The 18008-nt window shown below is 39.1% G+C and overlaps 1 protein-coding gene and 1 long non-coding RNA gene across 5 annotated transcripts in view; both read right to left on the bottom strand.

The window, feature by feature from the left end:
- Positions 1–7431: 7431 nt before the first annotated feature.
- LOC139963773 (major yolk protein-like) overlaps positions 7432–18008 on the bottom strand; it is a 40294-nt gene continuing 29717 nt past the window's right edge. For both annotated transcript variants that reach the window (XM_071964893.1, XM_071964894.1), the window contains one exon: positions 7432–8122. In XM_071964893.1, coding sequence (XP_071820994.1) covers positions 7860–8122 — 263 coding nt within the window. In that variant the 3' untranslated portion in view covers positions 7432–7859. The remainder of the gene's footprint in view (positions 8123–18008) is intronic.
- Positions 8566–17686, bottom strand: LOC139963774 (uncharacterized). Of its 3 annotated transcripts, none has more exons than XR_011791755.1 (5): positions 16944–17686; positions 14146–14288; positions 13185–13359; positions 11660–11820; positions 8566–10786 (listed from the first exon to the last, which is right to left on the bottom strand). It is a non-coding gene; the product is annotated as an uncharacterized lncRNA (long non-coding RNA). The 3 variants fall into 3 exon arrangements; XR_011791754.1 differs by lacking the exon at positions 16944–17686 and adding an exon at positions 14823–15108 and having other exon boundaries at positions 11654–11820; XR_011791753.1 differs by lacking the exon at positions 16944–17686 and adding an exon at positions 14823–15108.

The raw sequence follows: 18008 nt of genomic DNA, 5'->3' as shown, positions 1-18008 counted from the left end.
CTGTATAACTTTGTTATCCGCCTAAATTAAAAACATAAATATTAGAAAGACTAAGCCCGGAAATTCTTGAACATAAAGTTACTTCAAGGACCCTCAATTAATCAAACATTTCTCAAAGGGGAGGGGGACACCCCCTCCACTTAGACCCCTCCCCCAGGACGGCATTCACAAATAAACATTGTTCCCCCTAATTAAGTGCTGTACCTCTCCCAACCCCTACCCCCTCCCCAGGTGGAAATGTCTGGCGACGCCGTAGGTTACATGTGTTAAACGATCCATAAAGCCAAACATGATGTTTAGCCGATATGACAGAGATCTTTATGAAAGACAAATTTTCCTAAAGAGCGAAGAAAAAAATGTTGCCCTTTTGGAAGATATCCTAGGTTCAAAGTCGTGACTTGGAGTCATGGCTTTTTTGTAAATATATCATAAATCATATTCCTAGGATCTGAAACGTATCAATTCTACTTTCTCTCTGTTTCCATACTATATTTTCGAGGTGAAATGTTAACAGTCCTAATTGACACTGAAACCAAATATGTTGAGATCTTCAATTAGGACCACCGTTCACCGAATAAATCTCTAACCCCGAAAATAAAGTTGCAATAAACACCCCATCCCCCACCCACTCACTCCACCCTAACCCCCCCTAATATATATCTCAATACAATTAGGCAAATGTGGTTTCATGTTGTCACATTTAGACTTAAATCTGCGATATCCCTCGAATAAGATATTTGGTTCTGATAGCTGTTTAGGGGAATTTATACATTGCAATTATCTTTATCACATACACGAATAATGTTGGTTAGGTTTGTGTCGCCCGTATGGGAAATCAGCTTTAACTCACTCGTGTAAATTAAAGAAGGGAAAGTTTAAAAATGTTTCTTGGCACTGTCGTGGTTATGTATTACAGAGGTCACTGTGGTATTATCGAATCGTGTAAACAATTCACTTTTATCTTAGTGAAAGCAAAAAAAAAAAATTACGAAGTTGTGCTTCGTTGCTACAGATAGCCGCTGGCATGATCACGCCATTTATTAGTTCGGTCTGTTCTGTGGAAGTACATAGTTCACATTTATATCTATAGGCATTGATACGTTGATAATACTTTCTGTGATCTCCAAAGAATCGGATGTTCTAATGTTAATTTCATGTTTAAACATCACGAAAGACACCGGCTAGATATGAAACATACCAAAATGTCTTCTTTTTTATTTTATACCCGGACCACACGTCGGCGATAAATTTCAATGCTTTTTTTATTCTTTTAATAACCTAGGGAATAATGATAAACGACAACTTGTTTTGACGTCTCAGTTTATGTAAATGACATTTTTGATTTATTTTTTCGATACCAGTTTCATTCGATGGCTAGGAAGCTGTTTTATTTCATTGCTGTGAATTGGTTTTGCGTTTGAGAGTTAATGTCAAGAGAAATAGGGCGAAGGTTAGTTGAATTACTTTGTTGCCTTAGTGGAATGAGAAGTGGCAACGGCTTGTAAGATCTTAACGGGGGTGGGGATGGGGGATTAAGGGAGGGGGTGCAGAAGGAATATGTGCTATTGGTAGATACCGATATAGAAAATCATGAGAAAACGTCGATGAAAATGCAAAAAAAAGTCATGCTCGTGGAGCAGGCAAAAATTCGGCCCACTATGATTTTTTTATGATCAAAATAAAATTTGTGCCTAATTATTAGTTCAATACGTTTTAGTTGTTAGACGCTAATGCGCATGTGATATCTGATGTAATACGTCTTGCTGTTGTGTACAGACTCCCATCTGGAATCGGTGATTCATCCTCGGGGACGTCTGATAATACTTGGAGAATTCAACATACATGTTGAAGCCTCCGATAATGTCCATTGCCTGGTCCTTGATCTACTCCATTCACTGGGCCTTCATCAACATGTCAAAGTTCATACCAGTGTCGGAGCTAGGGGTAATGGTCTGTAGGGCGCTTTCGACACTATCTAAGCGGAGCGCCACCACTGGTTGGCGCGTAGCGTACAGAAAATTTTTGAGTAAAGATACTCCCTAGATCGCCGGAAATGACCCTTTCCGGGGCTGGCTAATTTGCAGATAAGCAAAGAATAAATAGGTGTCATCGCCAAATTTCACCAGCAAAATGTGACAAATGTCAATAAGTAGATGAGAGCGCAATAAAAAAGTCAACAAGCTAGAATAAGTAAAAAGTGGTAAAGAGCTGAAAAGGGCGCCAGCAGTCCATTTGAGTCCGTCAGGGGTGCATCGGCCTCCTGACTGTATGAACGCTCCGCCACTGGTTCAGACGCATAACAAGGGTAACACGTTGGATTTTCTTATTACAAGATAAACTGACCAATTTATTTTACAAGCATGGATCACGACTGGCTGCTACCATCTGATCACGTCAGGCTTCACCACTGACCTTTCTCGTCCCCTAGTTTCGATGATCTATCGTACCTCTCGGAACTGATAGAATGACATTAACAACGATGTACTACAAGAGAGAGTAACTAGTTCTCACTCTCTGCGCTCATAGCCTCATACCCCCCTTGTCTCTTAGTGACCCCTGTTTTTCTGACTTGCTCAATCAATACAACAGTGAAATCTATCATTAATGATCTGGCCCCACCTATCACGAAACGATAAACCGAGGGCTCCGGGTCCGTTATGAGCAGTTTCTCGAAGCGCGCCGTGACTTGCGTATATTGGAGATGAAATGTCGTTCAACTGGACTAGAAGTCCATCGTGAAATTTTCAAAGCTGCTCAGGATTCATACGGCAAACTGTTGAATGACCCCCATGCAGATTATCAACGTGAACGAATAGCGAACGTAGACCAAATATAAAACTGTTTAGTCTCATTGACATTTTAATAGGTGCAAAGAACTATATTACCTCTAGTTTGCCTGATGTTGCAACTGTGACATTGCCCAATATTTTTGCTCAATTTATCAGACCAAAATACTCAAATCAGAGAAGGGCTCCACTTGTAATGCCTATTGACCATCAGCAGTCAACTTCCTTAAAGTTCGTCTCGTTTGAGCCGGGCGGACTGGGTCTTAAAACCGGCCCGGCATTTTTCACCTAGACCGGCCCATTATTCATTTATATGTTACATGCATAGTGATCGCCGTCCTGGGGTAGGGGTCTAAGGAGAGGGGTGGCCCCCTCTCATTGAGATTTTTTGAAGTTAAGGAATGCCTAGATGCAAAATGGTGCTATATTTGTCAATTTTGTAGGTTGCAATATTCCGATAAAAAAGACCCAAAAATAATTTCCAGAAGCAACACTTGATTAAACTGAGAAAAGTTATAAACGTAAAAAAAAGATAAAAAAATAGACAACATATATGGTTTAGACTGGATTTAATTAGTTTTTCGAGCATTTTGTGACAACTCGCTTGAAAAGAAGGGGGAAAAAACTAAATAAAATGAACTAAACATATATGTTCAATAACACAAGCAAATGTCATGTCTTCGTGAGTAGGAGCCTACGCAGTTTGCTTCTTCTGGCAGCCACATCATCGATGATATGTTAGTGTCAAGTTTGGCCAAGATCCTTTCTTCGACAGACATCAACATGAACGCCTCATGTTCTTGTGTCATTGTACAAAACACCCTACTGTATGTGGGTCATTTTTGTTCAAGCTACTGAATGATGTCCAAATAGTCTAATAAGATTTTACCTTTTCTTACTTCGTTTTCTGGATAATAATGTCAGAATGCAGGACGGTTGCCAATAACACGTTCTTTTGTTACGAACTAACAGTTAAAAATATATTTTTACACAGCCCGTCTGTATTCTGTTAACTACTAAATGGGCTATAATTTTTACCAGGCTCCCCAGCCCACCGGCCCACCGCGCCGCATCGGCCCACCAGGCATTGCCCAAATGCCCCTGTGGCCAGTCCGCCACTGCGTTTGAGCCTGTCACACATGAGTTTGTTTTTAATCTGATCAAGGCGTGTCCACCAAAATCTTGTGTTCTCAATCCTCTCCCAGTCAGTCACTCTGTTGAATTATTGTATTGATATAGTTGTCCCGATTGTAACTGAAATAATTAACTTATTTACGAGGTCGGGCAAATGTCCCCAAACCTGCAAACAAGCTATAATACGTCCGCTGTTTTAAAAAAGTGTGATCTTGATATTAACCTCAAAAACTACCTCCCGATATCCAATTTATCATTCCTTTCTAACCTTATTGAGAAATCTGTGTTCAAACAACTGAATACGGATCTAAGGCAAACTGACCTTTATGCTTAATGTCAATCAGCTGACCTGGAGGGTCGTAGTACGGTAACCGCACTTCTTAGAGTGCACAATGACGTGCGGAAGTGCCCTGGAATCGGCATAATGATGTCATCCTAATTTTATTAGATTTAAGTGCCGCCTTATTATTATACTTTTAAACAGGTTGAATCATCGGTTTGGCATATAATCGCCGGGTGTTTGAATGGTGCAGTTCATATCTTAAGGGTAGAATGCAGCGTGTGAGTATTGGAACAGTGTTTGAATGGCTCAGTTCATATCTTAACGGTAGAGTGGAGCATGTGAGTATTGGATCAGTCATGTCGGAGGCTTTGGCACTTGACTGCGGCATCACACAAGGTTTAGTTCTGTGATCGGTCTTATTTAGTCTACATCCCCCCCCCCCACCCCCACCTTTGAAGACATTATGCCCCGTTACGGGTTCAATTATATGTTGTATGCCGACGACACCCAACTGTATGCCACTTGTAAGGGAGGTAGGCCTATACGTTCCCCGTCGATAAATTGAGTCCTACAGTAGTGATATCCGGCATTGGATGCGTGCTAATATGCTACCCCTAAATTATGACAAAACTGAAATTTTACACTTCTCATCCAAATTTACTGAGAGAGATTCTGCTTCTCCCTGTGACATACAGATTTGTGGTTGCAGTATTGCTCCTTCCTGTACTGTTCGCAATCTTGGTGTAACATTCGATGATTCTGGTAGCATGTCGACTCATGTGGCAAATATATGTAGGTCTGCCTCATATGCTATATCCAAAATTGCCAAAATTCAAATATCCTCGATAAAAATTCTACCATTTAAAAGTAATGCATGCCTCGTCACCTCTCGATTGGATGATTGCAACTGTTTGCTTTTTCGACCTTCCTTTGCATCATATGGGGGGGGGGGGGTGGGGGAATCAACTTCTGCAAAACTCCGCTGCTCGCCTTGTAACTAAAACCAAAAGAAGAGATCACATTACCCCTGTCTTTCAAGAATTACACTGGCTTCCAATTCAGCAGGGGATTGAATATAAAATTCTAAGTCTTATATTCAAAGTCTTGACATGGCACAGGCTTATCTGGCAGAATTACTGACCATACACAGTAGTGGGCGCACCCTACGCTCAAATACATATAGTCTCCATCAACATATGGAAATACCAAATTCTACAGCGATAGGGCGTTCCATATTTGCGCGCCACTTCTGTGGAATACCCTACCACAGTCTCTTCGTGCTCTTGATAATTTTCAAACTTTCAAGTCTCATCTCAAAACCGTCCTCCTTGCTAAGTACTTTAATTAGTAGTGTTTTTTCTCTACATTCTTTGTAAAGCGCTTTGAGATATTCGTTATGTAAAGCGCGATATACATGTTTATTATTATTATTATAATTTATTTTTAATGCCAACACAATTTAAAAAGGGACCACTTACCCCCCCCCCCCCTCCCCCACTTCCTTAAATATGTCCCTGATTATTGCTTGTTGTGAAATCACACATTCTCATTGTTTTAAACATTCGTAGTGACATCAAAACAATTAAAGATTAATTATTGTTACTAGGTTTTATTAAGAAAATATTCTAGCTTTGCTGCTTCAGTGCACCATTTGGTCAATTCTTGATACTTTTATTACTGTAATTACTTTTTTATGTTCTTTCCATTACTGATGTCAGGGGCGCAACCTCCTACACAGGCTACACTGCTGGACAAGGAGGGGGAGGGGAAAGTGAGGGGAAGAGGAGAGTCCGGATTCTACATAAAAAGTCAAACTTGACCGTTCCTCGTAACTGATTACATTCAGGATCATATATATCAGATTGTGTCTACAAAACTCTCATCGGTAGTCTGCATAAACAGGATAAATGGTCCCTCGATAATGCATCCTTGTTTTTTGGAAGGTAAACACGCTGATATCCTCTGATAAACTCTGATATCCTTTCACACGTTTTTGCTCTCTTTAGTTTCAGTACAGGGCATAACCGTTAAACCACCCCTCGCCCCCGCCCCCCCCCCCTTAATATGATACCAATATGCATGGAAGTTACCCACTAAAAGGTCAGTTTAATAACGACCATTCCGTTAAAACTCATTTAAAACATCTTTAAATACATAAGTGATCTTTGACCCCTATTTGAATATTATCGTTTGTACTAGCTCTTTCGTGTCTGTTTTAAAAGTTCTCCGCCACACCACAGTTGAAAATATCTCACAGAGATGAAGGGATGGGGTGGTACACATGGGCGTAGGAGCCCGATTTGATTTGGGGTGGGAGCTGTAATACCTCACAACCCTAGTATCCTAAAACAGTTTTGTTTTATTTGATATCTTCAAGATCATTTGATTCCCACTCACAAAGTAATATGCACAGGATTTCAAAGGCGGAGTGGGGGGGGGGGGTGGGGTGAGGAGGTCTATCCTCAATTTCCCCCAACAGTTTTAGGTAGGGGAATGGACCTTTATGAAAGGGGCCAGAGGTGAAACAAGGAGAGGTTGGGAACTTTGTAGCCAAATACCATGTATGGGGTGTGGAGGTCCTCTCCAGAAAATAGAAATGTTTAGATGTCAAATGGTGCTTTCCTATGCAAAGTTAGACTATAAATTAGGTTGGATGTTTTTTGTATTTGTTATTTAAGAGGAATACTGACATGTAGCAGTGGTCTAATTCTTCCCTGGCTGAAGCTGAAACATCCTAAACCATTTTACCCAAACTGCATGCTGGGAACGGGAATCTGTTCCTTCGTGCACACGAAAACTGTCACAGCTTGGATTCATGAAAAGTATTACCAACTTCTCAAACTAATTTGCCAACATTCTTCAAAAGCCAATCTCTTCCAAAATATATTGCAGGATCGTATTTTGGTAATTAAACATTTTTTCTTCTGAAAAAATGCTCTCACAGCAGCAGCAGTAGAATTCTTCAAGTCTGCAACCTTAAAAAAAGGAGTTCCCCTAAATATTGAAATGAGAACATTCTCTCTAGCTGGTTGACTCTCTCCTCACTATTTTTACTTTGACCAGTTTTCAAAACCAATCGATTCACAAGTCAAACAGTACAGCTACCGATTAATTCAAAACGGTCTAATATTCTTACAAGGCAGCAAAATCTGTTGGAACTTACTCCTTGTTAAAAAATAAAATATAAGAACAGAGACAACAAAACTGATGGACTACACAATGAGACAGTTTAAAGTTGCATAGATTTTTATTCTTTATAGATTGTTCACATACATTTATACATTATAAACTCAATTATACAAAAAAAAGAGAAAAAAAACAGTCCTAAAAAAATGACAAATAACCATGTTAGGGGGGAAAAAAAAATTAGGTACATCTTTGCACCTGTTTTTCAAAAGACACAAAATTACTGCAAATCGAATAATACTAGTTTGGCAAAAATAGAGAGAAAAAAAACCCAGCAACAGCTGAATTAACTGCAGAGTTAAATGACAAGAAGGTCAGCCTTCCAAATTTTCTCAGAAAAAGCTAAGTTGGCATCAAGCAATCAAGTTTGGACATCGAGTGAAAAAAAACATGGATCGCAATGAAAAGGTAAACACGTTCCTGCCATTTTCGTAAAAAATAAAAAAAGTGTTCAGATAAGTTTAGGCGGATTATGGCATGATCTTAGTCTGGACACGTTCACTGGTGAGGACACGACGGAGACCGTTGACGGTTCCCAAGCAGACGGGACGGTTTGTTTCAGGGAACCATTCCTTGTGCCATTCGAAACCGTACCAGTTAGCCTCACAAGTATCCAGGGGCTTGATGTTCACATCGCCAAGGAGTGTGGTGGTATCTTTACGGGTGACATTCTTGGGAACACCAATCATAAAGTTGCTGTTGAGTGTGTGGTTCATCCAGAAGGCCTTATTACCTGCAATTATGGAAGAAAGCAAACCACTTTTATGAAGAATAATTCAATTCTTCTGTCCTCCATATTCTTTACTTTTCGACATCTGGTTTTCGGATATAGAATGTACATTGAATTAATTAACAACAATGAAAAATGGTCTGTTTGAAGTATAAAACAACATTAAAGAGGCTAGGAAACATTTAGGGTTTCTAGGAACTATTTAAACCTGACTTTTATCCAAGAAAAAAAAAACTTTTTGTTCAACATTGATAAATTTACCAGAAATTATATTGCTTTTAATGACGTTTGCTCTCGGGTATAAAAATATGGTATATATAAGGGAAAAATCTACGCTATGACTGTCATTGTCTTTAAACCTTCAAAATGTGAGTTAAAAAGGCAAATGCATTGTAATCATACTGCAGATACATAAATTTGAGACAAAAAATAACACAATCAGAAAATTATTCTTTGTTTGTACCAACTTATGTATTTCATGTTATATTTTATCTACATGACCATAAACTGAAATTTAGTAGGTTAATTTCTTACATGAATAAAGGAAGAAAAATACCTCTTGTCCCTGTACAAAAGTGAATCAGTGAAACAAATACACCCCACAACTGCAAGGGAGTGTCATTTAGCACCAAGAAGAAACACCATTAATGGCTTACAATACATTTCTGAGGGGCGTACCAATACGCCCCGCTACTGGTTGGAGTGTCATTTAGCACCAAGAAGTAACAACATTTAGTGGCTTGCAATACAGTTCTGAGGGGCGTACCAATACGCCCCGCTACTGGTTGGAGTGTCATTTAGCAACAAGAAGTTACAAAATTTAGTGGCTTGCAATACAGTTCTAAGGGGCGTACCAATACGCCCCGCTACAGGTTGGAGTGTCATTTAGCACCAAGAACTAACACCATTAAGGGGCATACCAATACGCCCCGCTACTGGTTGGAGTGTCATTTAGCACCAAGAAGTAACAACATTTAGTGGCTTGCAATACAGTTCTGAGGGGCGTACCAATACGCCCCGCTACTGGTTGGAGTGTCATTTAGCACCAAGAACTAACACCATTAAGGGGCGTACCAATACGCCCCGCTACTGGTTGGAGTGTCATTTAGCACCAAGAAGTAACAACATTTAGTGGCTTGCAATACAGTTCTAAGGGGCGTACCAATACGCCCCGCTACTGGTTGGAGTGTCATTTAGCACCAAGAACTAACACCATTAAGGGGCGTACCAATACGCCCCGCTACTGGTTGGAGTGTCATTTAGCACCAAGAAGTAACAAAATTTAGTGGCTTGCAATACAGTTCTAAGGGGCGTACCAATACGCCCCGCTACTGGTTGGAGTGTCATTTAGCACCAAGAAGTAACAAAATTTAGTGGCTTGCAATACAGTTCTAAGGGGCGTACCAATACGCCCCGCTACTGGTTGGAGTGTCATTTAGCACCAAGAAGTAACAACATTTAGTGGCTTGCAATACAGTTCTGAGGGGCGTACCAATACGCCCCACTACTGGTTGGAGTGTCATTTAGCAACAAGAAGTTACAAAATTTAGTGGCTTGCAATACAGTTCTAAGGGGCGTACCAATACGCCCTGCTACTGGTTGGAGTGTCATTTAGCACCAAGAACTAACACCATTAAGGGGCGTACCAATACGCCCCGCTACTGGTTGGAGTGTCATTTAGCACCAAGAAGTAACAAAATTTAGTGGCTTGCAATACAGTTCTAAGGGGCGTACCAATACGCCCCGCTACTGGTTGGAGTGTCATTTAGCACCAAGAAGTAACAAAATTTAGTGGCTTGCAATACAGTTCTAAGGGGCGTACCAATACGCCCCGCTACTGGTTGGAGTGTCATTTAGCACCAAGAAGTAACAACATTTAGTGGCTTGCAATACAGTTCTGAGGGGCGTACCAATACGCCCCACTACTGGTTGGAGTGTCATTTAGCAACAAGAAGTTACAAAATTTAGTGGCTTGCAATACAGTTCTAAGAGGTGTACCAAAACGCCCCGCTAATGGTTGGAGTGTCATTTAGCACCAAGAAGTTACACCATTAGTTCTGAAATAACATAATAACACCATTAGGTGGCTAAGAATGCAGTTCTGAAGTCCGTACCGATACACCCCCTACTGCTCGGAGTGTCAGTTAGCAATAAGAAATTACATCATTAATAACAACAATAAGTGGCTTACAATGCAGTTCTGAAGGATGTACTATTCAGACTCTCAGATTGCTCTAATGGGCATACTGATACCCCTACTAATAATTTTTCACCAAAAAAATACAATAATAAGAGAAAGTCACTGTAACCTTACCCCCCCTCCCCCCCCTTTTTATTTCACACACACTTAAAACAAGCATTTTAGGATTTGCAGAGTAGAAGACCATGTGGCTGTTTCAGTATTGCCACTTCCTGAACACATATACCCTACAAGACAATTAACATCCCTGTTGTCCCCAAATGACCTTTGACCTTCACCAAAATCAATACGCTTCTTTTAATCGGTGCTATAAACTTTTTTTTCATCCTCTGTGATCTAGGATCATCCCTAGCAACAATAGTCACATTAAGTTCTGTGCCATCATCCCATCAGTTTCCTTGCAATGGTTTTCCTCTTGAACGCAATGGCCAGACCAAACAGACTCAGTGTGAGCATTTCTGTGTCATCTTCAGAAAAAAAGAGAGAAATAAAACTTTATTCTACACTGACAGTCTAACCATTTTATTTATTTTTTATCTGTTGCATTGATAGTAAAAAAACAAATGAACAAAGACTGCAAATGTTTTTTGATATGATAAGTTAGCAGAACTATACTGTCATATGATTGCAGTGCTATCACTCTGCTGTCCTCTACAATCTGAGTAATACTATGACAGAGGTCACATTTCTGCCTGTATTAGTAGCCTACATGTTGTTCCCATTATACAAGTGAAGATTCCATTTGAATGTAATGTGTCCCCTTGGAGTAATATTGAATTAAAACATTGAATTTAATTTGATGTGACATTTGACCTATGTTTCTGGGGGGGAGGGGTCTGCTAGACATAGACTTTAACCCTAAAACACCTTCATACCAAGTTTTAAGAAAATCAACCCAGTCATTGAAGAGGACTGTTTGACATAAAATTGGACACCCCACACAGACAACTTTTACCCCTCCCTCAGTCAAACACTTCCGGTGACCATGCAATACCCCACAATGAATGACCCCTATTGGGAAAACTAACCACTACCATGGCAACTGTTGCGTAATACTGTTAATGGTCCAACTTGCAAAGGAACTACAATATTGTACCTAATCCTTCCTATGAGAGTGATTAGATAACAATTATTTGAAAATTCACATACTGTAAGAGAGCGATTCTGTGTGCACAACACAAAGTTATGTGTTATGTGTAGACAAGGACTTTCCATACACACTTTCAATGTCTTAATGCATAGGTCATTGCAACCTGAATATACAATATGGAGGAATGAGATGAATAACTGCTCGGCAAAAATTCTTCTATAAAAACAAAATTCATAGTAGTCACCTTTACCTCAATGCTCATCTGATGCCTGGTTTCCCCTATTTTGATGTGCTTGTTTGCTAACCAAAGTTTTGTATCTTTACATTCTTGTATGGATTTCTCTCTCTCAGCTCCTTACAGGCTGTCAGATTGTGGATGCCACCAATAACTTCATAATGGTATCCATTTGCCTGAAAGAAAAATTTGTTACAAAATGTGAAAATGAATATATCAGTAACTTAAGTCAAAGTAGCGTAATGTCAGACTTTTGTCCTCAAAGATCAGGTGTAATTGACATGCAAACAGAAAGCCACAGGGCTTAGTGATTCCTTTGCCTATTGTTATTGTAGGGCATTGGAGGGGAGAGTTCTACTGAGTACATGGGATCCACAGTGAAATGGAAAAAAAATCTCTTGCAACTATTAGCAAAGGAGAACTAAATGTGTACTCAAAGATATGGTGTGGACAACCCTGAGTTATCATGTTTTCAAAGGTTTTTAATATTATGATGTATGTAGGAATCCACATGTCAAGTAAAAGATCTGTTCATGTTGTTCTTCTTGTCTTGGGCTAATATTGCCATGTGCATGGTGAGGTACCATGTTCAAGAAGTTTTTCAGACTGAAATTAACTGACCTTGAGTGACGTTGACCGAAACAGCCAAAAAAAAAGAAGACAAATGCTTAATTCCTATCAAATTTGAAATTTACCAAAACTTCACTTCTTCAGCTAGAAAAGTTGTCAGTTGTTGACCACTAGTGACCTCAAATGACCTTGACTTCTCCCAACACACTATCAGCTGAGTATTTACTAAGAGTGTCTTCATACTGAGCATTAACTTCATGCAAGCTGTACTTAGTGAGATATGTTTTCAGAATTTCACTAAAATGTACCTCAAATGACATTTGACCTCAAAAAAGTTAACATTATAGATGGCAAGTATTCAATCAGAGGAACAAATTTGACATTCTATGTAGCTTTATTCTTTGACTTAGCTCATTCACAGAGTTTTCAGGTTTAGACCATTGGTTATCTCATATGACCTTTGGCCCCTCCCAAAGCAATAACAGTGAAGAATTTACTAAGGTGGTAGATACCGAATACATTCTTGTAATTGTTCAAAGTGTGAACTATATGTAAGCTGTACATGGTGAGATAACCTGTTAACAAAGTTTCAGATTTTTAGGTGGTGTGGACCTCAAACAATTTTTTACGTACTAAGTAACAGCAAGTGGTAAGCACTCGATTGAGGGATAAGCATACTAATTTCACTTAACCTTTACTTCAGTAAGGTCATTTATGGGGTTTATAACTGTTGACCACTGGCAATTAAATAACAATTGCAGCTGAGAATTTGCTAAGGGGTAGCTTTCTACCAAGTATGAACTTCATGCATATTGCACTTGTTGAATTATCAAAGTTTTCAAAATTTGAGCTAAGGCATCTCTCTCTCACATATGCACACACAAGCAGTCACTGCTGCATGGTTTTTGATAAACAATTATGAAGCACTCCATTATAAAAATCACTTTATAATCAAGTGCTGATTACTCACCGTGGGTTCTGAAAAATTCTCCAAGTTTTCCAAAGTTGTTGCTATAACAGTCAGTGGTTGATATTGTGGTTGTTAAATTCTAACATAGCCTCTTTTAGTTTGGTGAGAAATTACACATTCACTTCTCTCAACTTCCGACCAACTTCTAGATTTTCTATGTCAATATTTGCAACACCTGTGGAGAAGTAAAAACGATGGTAAGTAAATTTCTGCAAAGCTAACATCAACTGACAGGGAAATGCCATACATGTTGGTATGCAAAATGTTTTCCGTAAACTTTGTAAAGCTAAAAATACTATCCAAACCAAATGTACACAGTGACTATAATGATTGTTAAAGTATGTTGAAAAGCAATGTTCAATTAATGAACACATTATTAATGGGGTTCTGACCCCTCCCCGATAACACTCAAATAAAAACTGATACTTCTATTGATGTTGTAAATTTCTGGTGAAAAGTCAACAGTTGAGGCAGTTCTTAATGGGCATGCAGTAGGAGGCATACAGATGGCTCAGTATGAAGGACACTGCACAGAAACTGATGTAAAATGAATTTAACAGCTGCCTACTGTCCTTTTAGTTGTGGGTTGCTGAATATTACTCATACAGTATGCGGGCCCACCATGGTAGCCACAGGAGGAAATTTTGACTAACAAAAGGCCAAAAATAGATTGCTGAAAATGGAAGATGATTGTTTTAGCATCTAGGACAAACTTTTATCAATGTTTTTTCGTGTTGAAAATTAACGCTTATTCAAATTCTCTTCAATTTTTTTTTTGTCCAGTAAATTGGTGAACCAAAAGGGTTGGGTTTTTTTTCCCTTTGTTTTTTGGTGGGCCAGATTAGATTGTCTGGCATGCTCAATCTGGCTAGTAGGGGCCCCTGTTCTAAAACCACAATTCCAATTCCTGAGGCAGTATATTGTACTGCTACCGTACCTGACAGCTTCTAAGGGTTCTCACCTAAGAATGCTGCATTAACTTCCTTCTTGATGAATTCTAAAGGGCTGACAACTGGCTGATCCTTATTACTCTTCCTCTTTTTGTGAAGCACAGGTAACTTGTGCTGAGCCTTTCTTTTCTCTTTACTTCCTGATGTTGAAGGTCTGTTTTAAAGTGGAAAAGAGCAGTTAGTAAACCTGAATATGATAATATGCTAGTGTCCTTGGACTCCAATATCTCAACCCCAATCTTGGCCCAATGTCTGACCCAGAGGGGAGAAGGGGTACACATGAGGCTTTCACCCCCATGAAATTGAAGACTGTAAACATTTTACTGCACTGGTGCATGTCAGTCTCTGAAGCAATAATATTCCTTGTTACTATTTTATATTGATTCAAAACTAATTATATAGTTGCAATAAACTTTTAGGATTTTGGAGTAGCCGACAACAGGAACGAAATTAGGATTTAGGAGCACTTCACGTTTTAACAATTTTGATATGTTAACACTATCCTGGCTTCACTGATTAAATAGGCTTAGGGCCTAGCTCTTGCTAGGTTGGAGTTGGAGTTGGACGTGACAATGTTATTTTCTACGAAATTTTAACAGATTTGTAGGTGCAAACAACAAAGACACGTTTTTTTTAAATGAAAGCTGAAGGTTAAGGAACGTGAAGCATCAATCGAATTAGGACTCACCTTTGATGTTGTGACCTAGCCTACACAGACTTCAGTATAGAAATAGTGTGCACGCTACCTAGGGCCTAAGTTAGAGCCCGTAGAGGCCCCTTTTCTTCTAAGTTCTATTTGAGGCGTATTACAACGAACCGAACTTGTCAAAAAATTGGCAAAATCGCTTGGTCAATAACTTCCTGGGCTCCTGCCTTTAATTGTACCGTAAATTGTCGAGAGGAATAATAAATTTAAAATGCCGGTATATCCTAGTCATTGAATCAACTTGAAGTAGGCCTAACGTTTAATACTAACTCACATCATGTAGTGTACTTCACTTGTTCACCTTTGACCCTCAAGTTTTATGTCAAATTCACGTACGTACATAATATAATCCAACGAGGTAAATGAATCTGGAGAAACTATCACACAGTAAATACGCGAGTACGCGCGTACCATGTATGGGGGGTCATGTGATGTGTTCCAGGGTGGTACTAATATACTACTCTCCCTATTACGCATGATGATTTCACCCAACTAGTACGTAAATGTGTTTGCGTGCTTAGAGCAGCAGACGACACCCGTTACCTAGCAATAACCGTGCCTGTAGCCTAACGTGATAGCTATACTCCCGTCGAGCAGCATTAGGCTCTGTTCCATGAAGAATTCCGTGGTTGCACTGAACTAAACATTTCCCCACATTTCATTCACTTATAGCGTGTTGTAATAACGTTAGGCCATATGAGACAAAGCTTGCCCCTACAGCTGTATTAATAAGTAAGATCTATTATGTAGAGACCTGCCTTCATTCAAGAGAATAAGGTTGAACGTTAGCATATTAGCACTATTTCGTAGGATTGAAGTACCAGTAGCTTCTTATGCCGTTAGTTCCCATGTCCGAACCGACCAATCTTTCACGAAGTCACTAACACTGTTCTCGAACTGCTGCAGAGAAATATCAGTATAGTACCACCCTGGAACACATCACATGACCCTCCATACATGGTACGCGCGCACCCAATTGACATGAATCCTCCAGATTCATTTACCTCGTTGATATAAGCTTAAGGAGGTAGCACTTGTATGTTACTACGCGACTGTGGTCGCCGTTTTCTTGTTCGTCGGAAAATATCACAGAAACAGATTGTAGTAGTGGAAACCGTCAGGAGTGTCACTCGTTGACTTGTTAAATGGCTGTCAGCTTTGCTTGTTATTGCACTTGCTTCAAGTAGCATTTTTTCACTCACAATCAAGTCAGAATTGATTGAAATATCTTTTCTAATCAGTTTGGGTTGTGACAAGCCACACTACATGACACGGACGGTTTTTCGTCAAAGTCAGTCTAGAGCAATGTATAGGGTGTCCATTATGTGTTTGCATGAACAACTTAAAAATAGTAATACACAAAATATGACGACAGATCATGAAGTTCGAATTCAATGTATAACGTTAAATGCTTGTCTACACTGCGGTTGGACACCTGCAATCACAAATAAGTTACTCTTGGCAGTTACATTAGCACACTGCGGTTCAAGCGTCCTTTGACTCGAGTCAGAGAACAATAGTATTCACTGTTGATGTCAGTGCTGTATGAAGATAAAAAACACTGATAATGTGCATTCTGACAGTTAACCCACCACAATGGAGGTTATAGGTCGGTTAATTACGCGGTGACTTGATTCGGGTTTTCAAGAATGGTATGGTTTAGACATTTTATCCTTCACTGACCTTTTCAGGTTTGCCAAGCAGAATTACCAGAGATCAATGCCTTAAACACCAGAAGTTATAAGTACCATATATTTGTCAAAACTCCTTTTTATTCTCAGAGGGTTATGGAATAATTTGTCTGAGAAAGTTGTACTTGCAAGTAGTGTACGAACATGGGAAGTATCACTTCCTTGGTAAGAATGGCTTTGGGTGTTCATTTAGAATATTTGAGAACAAATGGAGAGTGAATGCTTCCAGGAAAGTACTTTTTGAAAACGCCTAGCAATTTTAGCGTGCTATGATTTGGGGCGATTGGCTATGCACTTTCAATTTATTTTAAAAGCATACCCATATACATGCAAGAAACAAAAACTCCATTTGGTTATTCTTAACACAAAATATATTTCATTATACGGAAATAAGTCCAAAAATTTTCCTCACCTTAATGCTGTTTGGGATCAGCGGTATATTTCGAATCTTCATGTAATTGGTGACAAGGGCTCTTTGGTTCCAAAAGTAGAGTCCGGACAAGTCCGAAAAAAAGAAAAATCATAAGTCTTCCTCTGCCACACACCAATTTCTTGGTCTCGTCATTTTATAAAATTATTATTTAGGCGTTTCGAACTTTTTCGCAACTTCGGCTCTACGATTTTGCGTTTGGTGCATCCGTCCATGAGCAGTCTAACCTTGTCAGGGTATAAATACGTTGGTGGTCTGAACAACTCCCTGGTCTAACAAACGTATACGTATGTGTATGCAACTACCACAGTGAAAATTTACGATATCAAATAATAGTGCGGATGTTTGTGGTAGAAAAAAGACAACAAAGTCTGGTTGAACATCTCCACGTTTGCGGTCAACATCGAGAGGGCCGATGAAAGATTATATTACGTAATCATTCCTATCACGTTGCGTTCTCTCACACAGGAAATGAAGGTTAACGTTTTTTAAGTTGACGACATGCCATGGCCTTAGCCTTTAATTAGAACTATAGTTGTAAATAATGAAAACAGTGTGTTTGGGGAATAGGATCATTTATATACCTACCAGTATGTGTATGCATGGAGGTCAAAAACAGGTAAAAAAAAAACAGGTAAATTGGAGGTAAAAACAGTTTTCCCTCCATGGTGTATGCATGTGTGCATGCGTGAGTGTATGTATGTATGCAATGCATGTACATGTATAGGTATGGATGGATGGGAATAACAAAGAAGCTGCATTAAAAAAATATATGATGCATTTCATTGAAAATAAGGCTGCAGATATATATATATATGTATACATAAATATATATTTCTATATACATATATATATATATATATATATATATATATATATATATATATATATATATATAGGTAAGTGATTGGAAGTAAAACAGCCAATGTTTGGTTTTTGCAGAGCTTTCGAGCAAAACTAGCTCTTCTTCAGTGCATGATCACCGAAAGTGACAAGGAGTAGCAGGAATTGAAACTATTTTATAGAGAAGATGTCGGCAAAGTTGTA

This window comes from Apostichopus japonicus, chromosome 22, assembly GCF_037975245.1.
Source record: "Apostichopus japonicus isolate 1M-3 chromosome 22, ASM3797524v1, whole genome shotgun sequence".
Lineage (NCBI taxonomy): Eukaryota > Metazoa > Echinodermata > Holothuroidea > Aspidochirotida > Stichopodidae > Apostichopus > Apostichopus japonicus.
Note: the sequence above shows the minus strand (reverse complement) of the source record. Positions and strands in the feature narration are given on the sequence as shown.